The sequence below is a fragment of the Epinephelus lanceolatus genome, chromosome 2 (assembly GCF_041903045.1).
Source record: "Epinephelus lanceolatus isolate andai-2023 chromosome 2, ASM4190304v1, whole genome shotgun sequence".
NCBI classification, from domain to species: Eukaryota; Metazoa; Chordata; class Actinopteri; order Perciformes; family Serranidae; genus Epinephelus; species Epinephelus lanceolatus.
The window spans coordinates 12,830,625-12,844,919 of NC_135735.1; the positions used below are offsets into that span (position 1 = coordinate 12,830,625).

At 40.5% G+C, this 14,295-nt stretch overlaps 2 protein-coding genes across 2 annotated transcripts in view; one reads left to right on the top strand and one right to left on the bottom strand.

The window, feature by feature from the left end:
* The first annotated feature begins 1,041 nt into the window (after positions 1-1,041).
* Positions 1,042-8,485, top strand: LOC117251861 (calmodulin-like protein 4). The gene is made up of 5 exons (XM_033618412.2): positions 1,042-1,161; positions 1,266-1,296; positions 1,594-1,734; positions 2,903-3,091; positions 7,997-8,485. Exons 1-5 carry the CDS (start codon positions 1,159-1,161, stop codon positions 8,092-8,094), a joined length of 462 nt encoding a protein of 153 aa, XP_033474303.2. The 5' UTR covers positions 1,042-1,158; the 3' UTR covers positions 8,095-8,485.
* A 1,272-nt stretch (positions 8,486-9,757) lies between these two features.
* adamts7 (a disintegrin-like and metallopeptidase (reprolysin type) with thrombospondin type 1 motif, 7) overlaps positions 9,758-14,295 on the bottom strand; it is a 104,582-nt gene continuing 100,044 nt past the window's right edge. The window contains exon 24 of the mRNA XM_033630868.2: positions 9,758-13,919. Within this exon, the coding sequence (XP_033486759.2) occupies positions 13,774-13,919 (146 nt within the window). The 3' untranslated portion in view covers positions 9,758-13,773. The remainder of the gene's footprint in view (positions 13,920-14,295) is intronic.

Consider the following 14,295-nt stretch of genomic DNA (forward strand, 5'->3'; position numbering starts at 1 on the left):
GCAGCGGTGATACCTCAAGAAATAAACACTGCAGAATTTTGTTGATTAATCAATCAGAATCAAGTATTTAAGAGTGCCATGTTCTAAATATATATATCAGACTGGTCTCATTTTAAACAAGAGAATCTCTAAATTAATTCCATACCCAATATGTCATGATTCACTTAATATTTCCCATTTTGTCATCTTCGCCGCCATCTTGACTATAAGGGAACCAGAAGGCACAATTCCACTGGGTGCAGCTCCGCTGCATGCATGATTTAGAGAGGCCACAATCACTCTCGGCCAGCACAACACCATGACCCCCCAACTACTTTCAATTTTTTCCAGTAGCCACTTGCAGTATTGCAGCGAAATAATCCCCTGCTGTCCAAAACACATGTTCCCCATAGACCACCATTATGAAAGGGACGTCTGTACAACAGTTGACAGGACATCTCGAGCCGCAGTCAAGGTCTTATGACTCTTCCTGTTATGAATTTTGATCTATGAAGGTTTTATATTTGTAAAACTGTTGTCAAGTCAAGAAAAACAATTCCAAAATCTGATGTCATCACAGTGTAAAGTCTATGAGCTGAGTGGGAACTAGCGGGCGGTGCCAACGGGGGAAACGCTACTGTGCATATTCAGTGGGCCGCGTACCATGGAAGCTAGAAACCTTTGTTTGGCTTGGGGGCTTGGGGTCCCATGTTGAGTTATTATTATACATCTATGCTCAAAATTGGCTGCCTGGTGGAGATCTGCTCTCTGCTGCGTGCACTTTTCTAGTTCCTCAAATTTTTTTCTTAACTAACCTTATTTGATCCTGAATGTGCTTTAAATCACCGAATCATCTACAAAGAGCCTTTATGTGTTTTATTCATGACAACAAATGTATATGCTTTTTATGTGATTACAAAGTACTTCAATATATGATAAGACACTGTAGTATGATATGGTGTCTGGTGATAATTGGTCCCTTCCTTGTATCAGAGTGGTGAGGTGGAAAGGGAAAGGACAAAGCAGCACTGTGGATCTGGTATCAGCGTTACCACAGCAACACATATTAAATTACGTCAAGGCTTACAGGTGGTGGACTTTAAACGGAGGTGGAAGGACAGGTGACGCACACCACAGGAAACTGTCTTCTTCCTGGAGAGAAACAAAGTGACTGCAACAATGGTGAGAGCGAGAAATCCAATAAAACTTTTCATGTATTTTTCTTTTGTAACAGAAATATTTGTATCTTACCTGACGAGTGATGTTGTTCTGTTTTCACCCTGCAGGCTAAATTCTTCACACCAGTTCAAATCAATGGTAAGAGTTTTACACTACACTTTTCTATTACTATTATCTAATATATTTGACTTGTACTATCTGTTTATTTCCATTAAGTTCTCAACATTTATCTTTTAATAACTAATACGTGTTGAAAAACACATGAGGAATCACATATGGATCAAAGTCTGTCCTTGTTCAGTCTTAGTAGCACTTGTGAAGTAATGCTGGTGTTTCTCTAAGTAAACCTGCTGTACTGAAAATGTCCCTTATTAAATAATGCAGTGAAATGAACTATGCTGATGTAATCCATTACTTTTTCCATTTCCTTGGCAGAATACAAGGAGTGCTTCTCTCTGTATGACAAGAAGCAAAAGGGCAAGATTGCTGCCAACGATCTGATCACAGTAATGCGCTGCCTGGGAACAAGCCCCACGTTTGGGGAAATTGAGAGACATCTACAAGTTCACAAAATCGGTTGAGTACATACAGTGAATCTAATTAGTTTGAGGGGCCAGTCAAGATTGCAAAAATTTGTTCAAGGTGACACAGGTCTTAAGCTAAAACTTTGAAGTGTAATTTGCTTTTAACTGTTTAACTGTTTGAGTGTGGTTATTATGGGTGGTGCTCACAGAAATCCTTTATCGTTATTGTTTTATATATACAGTTATTTCTTTCTTTATATGCATTATTGTTAGTTTGTTATTGCAAATCTTGAGTTCAAGGCTTTTATAAAACAATAATAAAAATTAAAAAAATAAAATAAAAGTAATTATCAAGTGGCCAACACATTCTCACTTCAACCGTGTCACATATCGACGTTTGGTCATGGACTTTCCACGTCCACATACGACATTAAAGGTACCCTGGGTGTGTTGGTTGCTGACGTTCTGGGACACTGTGTCAAGTTCTGCCTGTTACATGCATTGTCTTCTTTCAAAATACATCTCAGTTTTCACAGGAAATTTACAGTTTATATACAGTCTCTTTCAAAATAAACACACTCATCAGTACAACACTGTGAATTGAGATCCTTTTTCTTTCAACAATAAACATGTGGGTAGGTTTAGGTAATAAGAACAGGGTTTGGCTTCATAATCTTATGGGAGGTGAACACCGCTCTCTGGGGTGACGGTCGGTGTTTGTTGGATCCATCCCTCCTACTGGCACCAGTTGGACTTTTGCCAGCTTAACTTTCGTCCTTGTACCACTACGTTTCCCGGGCACTGTTAAACTATAACAGCAACCGGCCGCGTATCATGCCAACGTTAAAGGACACCTTTTTCGTTGGTTTCTGACACTGCAAGTCAATGCCCAAGTGCCGGATTTCGATGACTACGACTTCGATGAGACCGAGCTCAAGTGGCATATTAACACTGATGAAGCCTACTGCTTTGCTTTTAAAATTACAAAATATCAACAGTGTACAACATACAGTATGATACCCCCTATCGTTAGACCCTTGACTCCAAATCTTAAATGGAAAAAAAGAGAAAAGCCTTAGGAAGAAAAAGAAGGAATTATATTGACAATCCCAATATTTCTGTCCCCTGCTGGCCCTTACAGTCAGTTTTGATGCATTATGTAACTATGCTTTATGATTTTTTGACACAGACATAATGTTTTTTGTTACATTCACATTTAGAAAAGACAGGCGAGCTGGACTTCTCCACATTTCTGACGATGATGCACAGACAGATGCAACAGGAAGACCCCAAGGCAGAAATCCTGGAGGCACTGAGGATGACAGACAAACAGAAGAAAGGCTACATCCAGGCGTCTGAGCTGCGGGCCAAGCTCACCAAGTTGGGGGAGAAACTCACAGACAAAGAAGGTAAGTAAATTCTAATCAGTGAGAAACCTCAAGATGAAAAGACTAGAGGAAGCTACTAAGGTGCTGCGTTGATACTGAGGCTACTTTCACTACAATCCACAGTGAGCACATGGATGTATGGGGCAAAGTTATAGTGTAGTCCAGTCCGTATGTTTGGACAGTTTATTTGGCTCTGTAATAGAGTGTGCCAGGGCTGATGTCAAAACCCGGAAGTTTAGCATCGTGCTGGTTCCTGGAAGAGAAAGTGAATGTGATTTTTGCATTGCGTTTTGGATTATGTCAAAAAATAAGCTCTGTGGCTAACACAAGTTTATGGTACTTACAGGTTTTGTTCAGCGAGATAATCTTCACATATGAACACCTTTCATACCACATTTGAAGCTTAAATGCGATCGCCAGAAGTAAAAAGCTAACGTTAGGCTTTAACGGACTACATGACTACTCCACAGTTGCATGACTCCTGACGTCACCGCCACTAAGCTTTCAACTGATTTCGGCCGCTTTATTTTAAAAACATTGTATAATGGGGAAATCGGACTGTTTAAGCTAAATAAGAAGCTGTAATGGTGGACTGCCAGCACTCTCGCCTGTTCGGGAGTGATGACGTTTAATGTCCCCGACAGGGTTTGTAGTCGTATTGAGCAACTTGTTAGCAACCGCCTTTTTTACGACACAGAAAAGCTTCAAAATTCACAAGTAGGGTATTTACTGACGTGTTTTATGTCGTAGAACAAAACCTGAAACTCGCTTAAGCTTTTGTTAACCACAGACCTTATTTGAGGCATTTTACCAAAATCCCATTCAAAAACGTATTGACTTTTAGACGAGAGAACCGGAAGTGCTAAAAGCGCTAATGGAGTTCCGGGTTTACTGACACACTCTATACACACACTGGAATTGAAATCAACTATGAGGCTGTGTTAAATATGTAGTACCTTTTCTTAGTAAAAAGTGCCAAGAGTTCCTGGCTGTTCATCCAATATGAACACCCCCAGTACCCTTAAACTTAAAAGGTAACTAATGCATTTTTCAACCTGGACCCCCTTTTAAAATGTTTTTGTGTCTGAAGCCCCGTTTCCACTGAGCTACTATGTTTTGGTTCAGTTCGTTGTTTTTCCCGTTTCCACTGTGAAAAGTTGTGGATGGTACCAATGGAACAGTTCCGTACCGTCCCCATTTTTGGTCCCCTCTCTGTTGGGGTACCTAGCACACAGATCTGGTACTAAAAGGTGGAGCTGTGAACACTGCAGTCTGTTGATTGGTCAATAGAGGACAGTCACTCTGCTCAGGGCTGAGTTGTGTCTGGTTTTGAGGCTCATGTAACCACTGTTCATACTGTGGAGAGTTTTATTAGTAAACTGTAACTATAAAATGAAAGCATGTTTTGCTGCCTCTCACAGCAGCTGGAGTCTGAGGAAAAATAACTTAATTCATTGGGCCGACTGCCGGTGACTTTTAAAGTCGAACGTTAACCTGTAATGTTACTCCAGTGCATGAGTTGACAGTTTTAGTAATGAGTGGATCTTCAAGCGTTTATATATATATTTATTAATTTCGACCGGACTGTGTGAACTGCATATATTATAATCATCACTCGGAGTAAAAAAAGTGTCCCGGAGCGTTGTTCCTGTGGGCTCCAGCAACACTAAACCTCCGAGCTTGCCTGAGAAGGACTAAATGCACAAACCTGCTGTTTTGAAATATCCCATGGAGAGAGACTCTCACTGCAGCCTGTTTTATTTTGCTCTGAAAATGCTGGCGTGCAGCCTTGTTCTGTGGACGATAAACAAGGTGTAGACTGATAAAGGAGGAGATACAGTGAGTGCTGGATGGAGCAGTGAGTGACAACAACCCCGCCCACATTTAAGGGTACTGTTTGCAGTGGAAATGCTAGGGTCTAGGTACCATATCTGAAGGTTAGTTTTGGTTCCAAAGGTACCACACCAAAGGTGTTTGGTGGAAATGAGGCTTTAGATACACAAACATGGGGAAAAGGGACCAGGCTGAAAAAATACAAATGTTTCCCTTTAAAGTCAGAGTCACTGAGATTCAAAATTTAGTGTGTTGAAGGAGAGCCAAAACATGAATAAGACAATCTCTGTCCTAACACTTAATGACTGCAGTGAATGTCAGACTTTTAGGGGTAAGAACTGGGAATTGTAAAGAGGAGTTAGGGATTTGGGGGGATATGGAATTTATATAAGAAGACTGTAGCCATGAAATGACAAATCAATAAATATTTCTGTCAGAAGAATGGCTTCTCTCCTGGCCTGCCTCTGCTGCTCTCCCCCTCCTGTTCACAAAGAGAATTTTCCTTTCATGTGTCACATTTACTACACCCTCCTGTGGCGCTGTAAGCTCCACAAAGACAAGAATCCACTGTAACTCTGACTGCAGCGAGGCTGGCTTCAGCTCAGTATCTCCCCTGGGAACTGCAAGCTGCTTCCATAAATCCACTCCAGTCTTGCCCCATTCGTAGCTGTCCTATAACCTGTGTGTGCAACGCAGCTTTCGTCCTGATGTTTACTCACATTTCTGACAAACTTACCCTCACTGTTATTTTCTGCTGCGTGCCTGGTTGTTTTTTCAGGGGTATCCTCCTGAATACAGATATAGAAAACTGCAGGTTGTGGAAAGTTGTATGCTAACATGAAAATATGCTCTGCATTTGTTACTCTGCAGTCAAACTTTGTTTCGTGTTTTAGCTCACTCTCACAGTTTGTCCCAGTTTGGGATTTTTACAGCAACTTAAAACTATTAACATTCATGTTTCACTTCATATGCAAAGTCAAGCCAAAGTTTTAAACTGGATTGTCCAACACTTTTGAAGCAAAGACTCAGAGACGCTGATATCCCGTTAAATGTCTGAGCTTAATTTTTATCTCATTTGTTTTTCAAAGCCTGAGCCCCCTCATTATTTCAGTTAGTAGCTTCAAAGCAACATAAAGATTTAATTCAAAGACTGTCAATGTGCTGCCTCTGGATGGGTGCTGCTGTGCACATAAAGCAGTTTATATTCAAATAAGGCTCAGCTGCTTCTTAGTGGGGAGACATCTATCAAGTTGTTGGACTGCCGGACTATTAAGGCAGATAAAGATCTCACTATACTGTTTAGTTCCTAACTGTAGTGACTGTGAGCGACTGTGGTCACTGTTGCTGCTGCAACACACCAGTTTGAGTATTCAGGAGATTTTTGGTGCCTGATTTAGATGCCAGAGCATTTATAGGATATAATATGTGTCGTCTAACTTACAATGACTGTCTCAGAAAATATCATGATATCATCGTATACAATATCACACAAATATTATTATTTTTATCGGCTTCAATGATCGTTAGAGGAATGAAAACGTACATTTTTGATTGAACAAATGCTTTGTAACAGTTGAAATCTTAAAACCCTTTTGTCCTTGGCGAACATCTGACAGACATTCCAGGTATAAAGGAAAAGCATGCGCACACACAAGATGATAACCGTCAGTTTTTATACCACGGTATTAGTGCTGCAACTAACGATTATTTTCATTGTCGACTAATCTGTCGATTATTTCTTCGATTAGTCGACTGATCATTTTATCGAAAAATGTGTGAAAATGTTGAAAAATGGCGGTCTGTGTCTCCAAAACCCCAAAATGATGTCATCTAATGTCTTGATTCATACTCACACCAAAGGGTTTTAGTTCACCATCATGGGAGAGTGTGTAAAGTTTTGTGTTGTGGTGAAGTTTTGTGATGTGAAGTTTAGCACAGTGTATTTGACAGAGTTGCTTGTACAATTATTTCATAGATATTTTAAAACTTTTAACACTTTAACACTGCTAAATGTATTCATGTAAAATCATCTGGATCAGGAGGATCAGTGGTGGAATTCTTCAATTCACACTATGTATGTACATTAAGTAAAAATAAAGGTATGAAATACTCTGTTGGAATTACTTTAACGCTGGTATTGGTACTGATATCATAATAATTTGAATGTTACACAGCCCTATGATAGCTGTTTACTGTTGTTTCACTTAAGTGGCAATTTAACATCCTGCATTAAAGGTTTAAAATCAGAGGCAACAAAAAGCACACTACCAATAACAAAATGTACTCAAGGTATCAAAAGTAAAAATACTTCTAAAGCAAAATAATGTGTTCCTCTGGAGTAACCAGTAACAACAGCTGGCAAACAGTTGTAGTGGAAGTGCAGGAGAAGTATAAAGTAGCATAAAATGCAAACACCACTACTATTGGCATTCATTCATGTTCTGTAACTGCTTATCCTGTTGGGGGTCGCGGGGGGGCTGGAGCCTATCCCAGCTGACATTGGGCGAGAGGTGGGGTACACCCAGACTATCACAGGGGCTGACACATAGAGATAGACAACCAATGAATCTAACCTGCACGTCTTTGAACTGTGGGAGGAGGCTGGAGTACTCTCGACGGCTCTCACTGACGGGGAGACTCCACACAGAAGGTTTTGAAGTCCCACCCCAGGTTTGAACTCTCTGTGTAGTTCCACTACTGTTAAACATCTTAAAATAACAACAGTAATAATACTAATACTTTGTATAAGATAAACTTTTGGTTCTCTGGTGGTTTTTGAAAAAAGTTGTTCCTGTTAAATAACTGAATCACAGTATTAGAAACATTTGTGAGTTTTAAATTGAGTAGAAATCCTCGATGATGGGGTGAAACATATCAGTTTTCTTGATAGGAATAGCAAACACACTCAGATTATGGCTGCTGGCAGCTCTACTCTGTGAAGGAGTTGTCATCCAGTCAAAATCTCCCTCAGGCAAAGAGCAGCAGAGACTCTCAAGCTCTGATAATCGTGGGAGACAAATGAGTTTTCAGGCAGCGCTCTCTTTGGTCAGTTCCACTCACAAAGCTGTTTTCTCTGTCTTCTTCTTTGTCTAGTGGATGAACTCTTCAAAGAGGCAAACGTCAAGTCAAACGGGACCATCAACTATGAGGAGTTCACCCAGATGGTGACGCTGCCGCCTGTCGATTACTGATTTCTCAGCCTCAACAGGGAATTGACTTTACATACACTGAACTGGATGGTTGGAGTCTGCAGAAGCGACGTACTGGTTATTCTGTACTGGCAGACTATTAAGACTAATTGTTCTTCTTAGTCATTAGAGAATAATCATGGGGGGAAATGAATTATTAATTGGAAGCTTTCCTCTATGACTGAACACATTGTGAAGGTGAGGCACTGCTGTTATTCTGTATTGTAGATATGATTTGGCATGTTATTCTTTATTGGGAACAAATTTTGAAACCATTGCATTCTCTGTACACCCCTTGACAACCCTGACCCTCCATCCAAACAAGTTTTAGCATCCAGTTGTATGTACTTCTGTATGATTGTGAGTGATGTATTAAACCTTTAGTTTCACGAAATCAGCTTTCTACAAATCAATGTTAAGTTTAATTTCCCTCCTAAACTTGTCAGCTTAAAGCTGCAGAGTTTGAAAAGCATACTGTCTTTTCTGTTGGAAATGTTTATTTTAAAGGTCCAGTGTGAAACATATAGAGGGATTTAGTGACATCTTGTGGTGAAGAGTGCAAATAAAGAGGAACACCAAACTGCCGATCCATCTCACACTCCATTCTACCCTCAGTCGTGACCCAGGCATTCACGAGGTTTTTACCAGGAGCCAATGAGGTCTCTTCCTCCCAAAAATAAATGTGCCCATTGATTTAAGATGGGAAAAAACACTGAATAAACTGGCTTCATGTTGAAAAACTGTTTTTCCAACTATGGTAGCCAATCCAAAAATGCGAATGGCCCTATCTAGAGCCAGTGTTTGGTTTGTCCCTTCTGAGCTACTGTAGAGACATCACACAGCAATGCAACATGGTAATCTTAGTCAGTGAGGACCCCACTCCCTATGTAGATATGAATGGTTCATTCTAAGGTAACGAAAACAGGATTTTAGCTAAAGAAAATTCCATTTCTCCCAATATATATATATATATATATATATATATATATATATATATATATATATATATATATATATAACCACATCTATCTTTCTTTCTTTCTTTCTTCTTTCTTTCCTGCATGCATCATTTGACATTTGTGAAAAACGCATTTACATGAGCATAAGTACATAATTACATAAGCACTTGCAATTTTTTCCCACAGGTTTTATTTTGTAGTGTAAAGCACAGTATATAAATATCCATATGTCAAAACACATCACTGATTAATACAAGAGTAACATTTTCTCCAAAACATTTAACTGTCGTACAGCGTATTAACAGCTCATTGAAATGAAGCTTACAGTGGGATTTTGTTAAGAGATTGTGGTTAGCCAACTGGTTGCTTTTTTCTGGTGTTTTTAGTAGCTTTATTAGCCACTTGGCTACAGTCTTGGTTTTGTGCTTGGAAACCAACATAATCTTTAAAATCAGAGAAAGTAAAGAAGAGAAAGTTAAAGGCTTGTATCCCTGCAGTCAAACATCAACTGTGTTTCAGTGTGGGAGGATGTTTAGTGGAGTGTGAATGCATCAGCCCATTACAAATAAGATTAACCCTTTGTTACCACTCTCCCCTGATTGTCCAGTCAGTTTAGCAACTGTAACTGGGCGTGGCCGGTGTGTCAAGCATTGACGTCTTCTCAATTATCTCTAAATAATGAAATCGAACAGGTGTGCATGTAGAACTTGCAGTTCATTGCTTTGCACCTAGTTACGGTAACCAAGGAGGGAAAGGCACATCGTGTGATTGACTGAATCCTGAGAATTTTAAATGAATGTAAGGCAGCATAGGTACATTACTTAAAGTTGATGTTCTGAGCACCTTCCTGTAAACCTTGAAGATAATTTAAAGGGATAGTGCACCCAAAAATGAAAATTCAGCCATTATCTACTCACCCTCATGCCGAGGGAGGCTCAGGTGAAGTTTTACAGTCCTCACAACACTTGCGGAGATCCAAGGGGAGAGGGGGTAGCAACACAATGGAGGCTGATGGTGCCCCAGATTCAAACATCCAAAAACACATAATTGAAACCACAAAATATCTCCAGAGAGGCAGTTAGAGCTACAGGCTACAATGAGGCTAAAAACAGAGTTCAAATGATGTTTTTCCAAACAATTTTTATGTCAGGCTTCAGGACACTTGGATCACTACAGACGAGCAGTATGGAGATATTTTATGGTTTCAATTATGTGTTTTTGGACATTTGAATCTGGGGCGCCATCAGCCTCCATTAGGTGGAGTTGTGTTGCTACCTACTCTCCCCTTGGATCTCCGCAAGTGTTGTGAGGACTCTAAAGCTTCACCTGAGCCTCCCTTGGCATGAAGGTGAGTAGATAATGGCTGAATTTTCATTTTTGGGTGCACTATCCCTTATCCCACTACATGTATACATAACATTTGTAGACAAGGCAGGTATATTTTACTTTTAATAGTCATTAAAAGTAAAATATACCTGCATGATCCCAGCGATGTGAGATGTAACTACACTCCAACTGCATCTGGGCTCCTGTGTTGCATCAATTGAAAGGTTTTGCAACATGTGAAATTAAATATATACACAAAACCACAACTGCAGAGCTTAACGTTTCGCACCTCCAGCAAAGAAATGTTTCTTTAACGCTGCAGTGCTGCTTCTGCAACTCTATTCATGGGATGATCTATGGCACCTTGTCTCAGTGTTCAGTATTTCACAAAAGGAAAACATCGATTTCCCCCGCTATTTTCTCCTTAACGAATTGATTTTTTGCTCAATATAGCAAAAAGCTTTTCTATTGATAATGTTACTTTTAGGTTAGAAAGTGTAAAGAAATACAAGAGGACATGATGAACTGCTTTTCAATTCCTGCTGAAAAGACTCTAAACTGCAGCCTGTAATTAAACATGTCAGTGCTAACAATGATTGTGAACGCAAGAACGAGCAGACAGAGAGAACAAAAGAGTGTCAGTAACAGACTCAGTTTCCTAGACGACAAACCACAGTTGCAAAGGTACAAAATACTATATATACAGTAAAGCTACTTCTTTACTACACAGTATATTAAACCTAATGTGATATGACACTGACTTCGACAGTCCCTCCATTTTTGAATAATTTCACATTCACTTCAAAAAACATGTAGCCTCTTCTAAAAATGCTGAATTTGACTCATATTTAAATCAAGTGGTTAATAAAACTAAGAGTATCAGATGATCCAATATTCAAGTAGATAAGGCACTGGGCCTGCCAATACCTGACCCAAAATGTTTGGAGCCTGTGTGGCCTCTAGCACCAAGTATTTCCTGCAGCTCCACATTTTTTTTGTTTACATTTTACTTTGTGACTTCTAAAAATAAAAAAAAAGAAGTGTGGTAAAGCCAAAGTGTGACATTACACAACTGCTACTGACACAACTAGGTGACATCAAAAAAGGCTTTTTACAAGCTGCTGTGGACATTAAACATAACAGCTGAGTGTTTGCTAAACCCCTCCTCTGAACAGTGATAGTCTAATCATATCATCAGCTGTAACTGGACACTGCCCTATCATGTAAGTAGTGCAGTGGTGCTGTAGTGAGAGTGATTCTCGGTATGTAAAATGTTGCATGTAAAAAAAAACAGCTTGTCTGGCTATGACTATACGCATCTTGGGGGGGCGGCAGTAGCTGGATCCATTGGGACTTGGCTTGGGAACTGGGGGGATGCTGGCTCAAGTCCCTGTACACAGGGCCATCGCAACCAGACAGGCAAACTAGGCAATTGCCTAGGGCCCCGAGCTGACATTGGTCCATATCAATGACAATATGATGGAACCCCTATAGACACTACAACAATGACAACACGTTGGAATCCCCCCTAATGGGGCCCCTACTAGCTGCTGCTTGCGAGTGGCTAAGTAGGGTGACCAGACGTCCCACACTGTGTGGGACTGCACAGCATTTCTGTCTCTTTTCACGTGTCACGCAAATTGAGACCATGTCCCGCATGATTGGTTGCCACCCGCGCTAGCATTATTGGAGTACCGTAGTACTACGGTACCTCACGGTACAGACACTCACCCTCTTGCGCAAGCAAAACAAATCATTCAGCACGCTATGCAAGTACAGCTTTCAACCAGCAGCAGAAACAAAAGGTGAATCCTACCAGTTGTGGGTTGAACAGGGGTCACAGACGCCGTATTCCTGTCAAATACGCTGCAAGATAACGGCTTACCGGCGACGGGGAAGTCCGGCTCCAGGTCCAATAATTTCCTCTTTGTTGGTGTCATGACTGCCCAGAGATACCTGGACAGCTGAGCCGTGGCGGCACACAGGTGTGATGTGTCAGAGGAGAAACGAGCCGTTCACATTTCTCTCATTGTGGCAGGTAACGGTCCACAAACCTCACCCCACTTTAGGGACTGTTCTTTACTTATGAAGGGACTGTTCTTTACTTGTCAGGGGAGGAGGGTGGCTGGTTGATTTTTATTTTATTTATTTATTATGTTTTGATCCCCCCTGTTAATCACTTATTGATGCTGTTTTTGAAGTATGAATAAGTCTATAAGTAATTTATTCCATTGAAATATCATTGATGTATTATAGAAAAGTGATTTATCTTTTCATAAATGACAAAAGGCACATCTGCCTCATTTTTGCTGTGGTATCGTGATACTACTCAGAACCTTGATACTTTCACTGGTATTGTACTTTCACTGGTATCTGGGGGGGGGGGGGGGGGGTTTGGCTCCAAGGTGCCTCTTGCCTAGGGCTCCCAGAGTGTCTTGAAACAGCCCTGCCTGTACAGACCAACCACCCCATCATGTCCTTACACTAACCTTCCTGCATAATCAATCTACATTTTTTCCCTCAGTAATTAGTAGCTGGCTCCTAAAATGTTGAGGCAGAAAGTACTTGTTGTAGCTCTGGTTGAGGGTGAGAAGCTGTCAGCAAATAGTTTGTTAGGCGCAGATAAACAGAGATCAACATCACGTACGTAGTCAAGTCCTATCAAAACATAAAAAATTTGAAGAGCTTGAGGAGATAACCTTTGCATAGTTAGCTAGCTACAGCTGATAATGTTTTAATATTTGTTGGCTAAAACAACAGTCACAGACTAAATATGAGAAGGCTGCTCTTGTCTGAAATCAACCATACACTGTTTCAGAAATTACCAAGAATTTTAAATGGTAGCTACAGTAATTAAGGGGGGGGGGCTTAGCTAACAGTTATCTATAATGTCACACGAAGCCTTATTTTTTTACTTGGTAACACTTGTACCACATTATATACGTAAAAAACACATAGTGAGTTGTTTCCCTGTCTGTTAGATCTGTTCAGTTTCTGCTGCTGTCATCAAAATGAGAGCATTGTACCAACCGTAGAGGTTAATGAGTGGTTTATCTACATGTGTAATAACGCAGTATAAAGCTGGCTACATCAACAGAAGAACCCTTACACAGCACCACATATGTTACAAAGAAATCTCGATTCTGCATGATATAAAAAGTGCAAAAAAAAATTTACATTCTCATTGTTTTGCTAAGAGAGGCTTCGTTACATCTCCAATCAGTGTCAGCCCTGTATGATGACGTCACCAGCACAAACATGCTGAGTTTTGGGGCGGGACTGATTCACACGTAGTCTGCAGTGGCAAAGAACTCAGGAAAGGCTCAGATTGGTGAACTTAAATGATGGTTTATATTTCTTCAGTGTTCCTGTTGATGAGTGGTTACTTTGTGTCAGCTCAGGGGCGAGACATGCTGATGGAGCGGGAACGCTGGCTGCAGGTTTTGCAGCACTGGGCTCTCACGTTGGGCAAGTGGCACCGGCCGAGCCAACGGAGAGTCTGACAGAAGCGAAATGTGAGGCGATCTCGAAGGCAAGCTGCTCCTGTGTGGGTGACAGAGAGACAGCAAGGTTAGATACAGATTCAATTGGTTACATCATTACAGAGTCAATCACAAGCACAATGTGAGCGCTGTGAGCCTCTTACATCATAAGACCTGCCTTTTAAGTTGAACAGTGACAGGTGTGTGTAAGCTCATACACTCTGCTCATGCCCTTTTGTCCTCAGTTCAACACAGATCACGCTTACAGAAACACCTGCTGAAGATTTCTCTCTGACCAGAGTTTGAAGATACTTTAATAAATGTGCCTGGTAGAGGAAATGTCTGTTCTTTTATTCTTTCAGTGCATTCATTTACTGCAAAGTGGATAAAAATAAAACCAGACATCTTAAAACACGACACTGATCAGAGGAAAAATC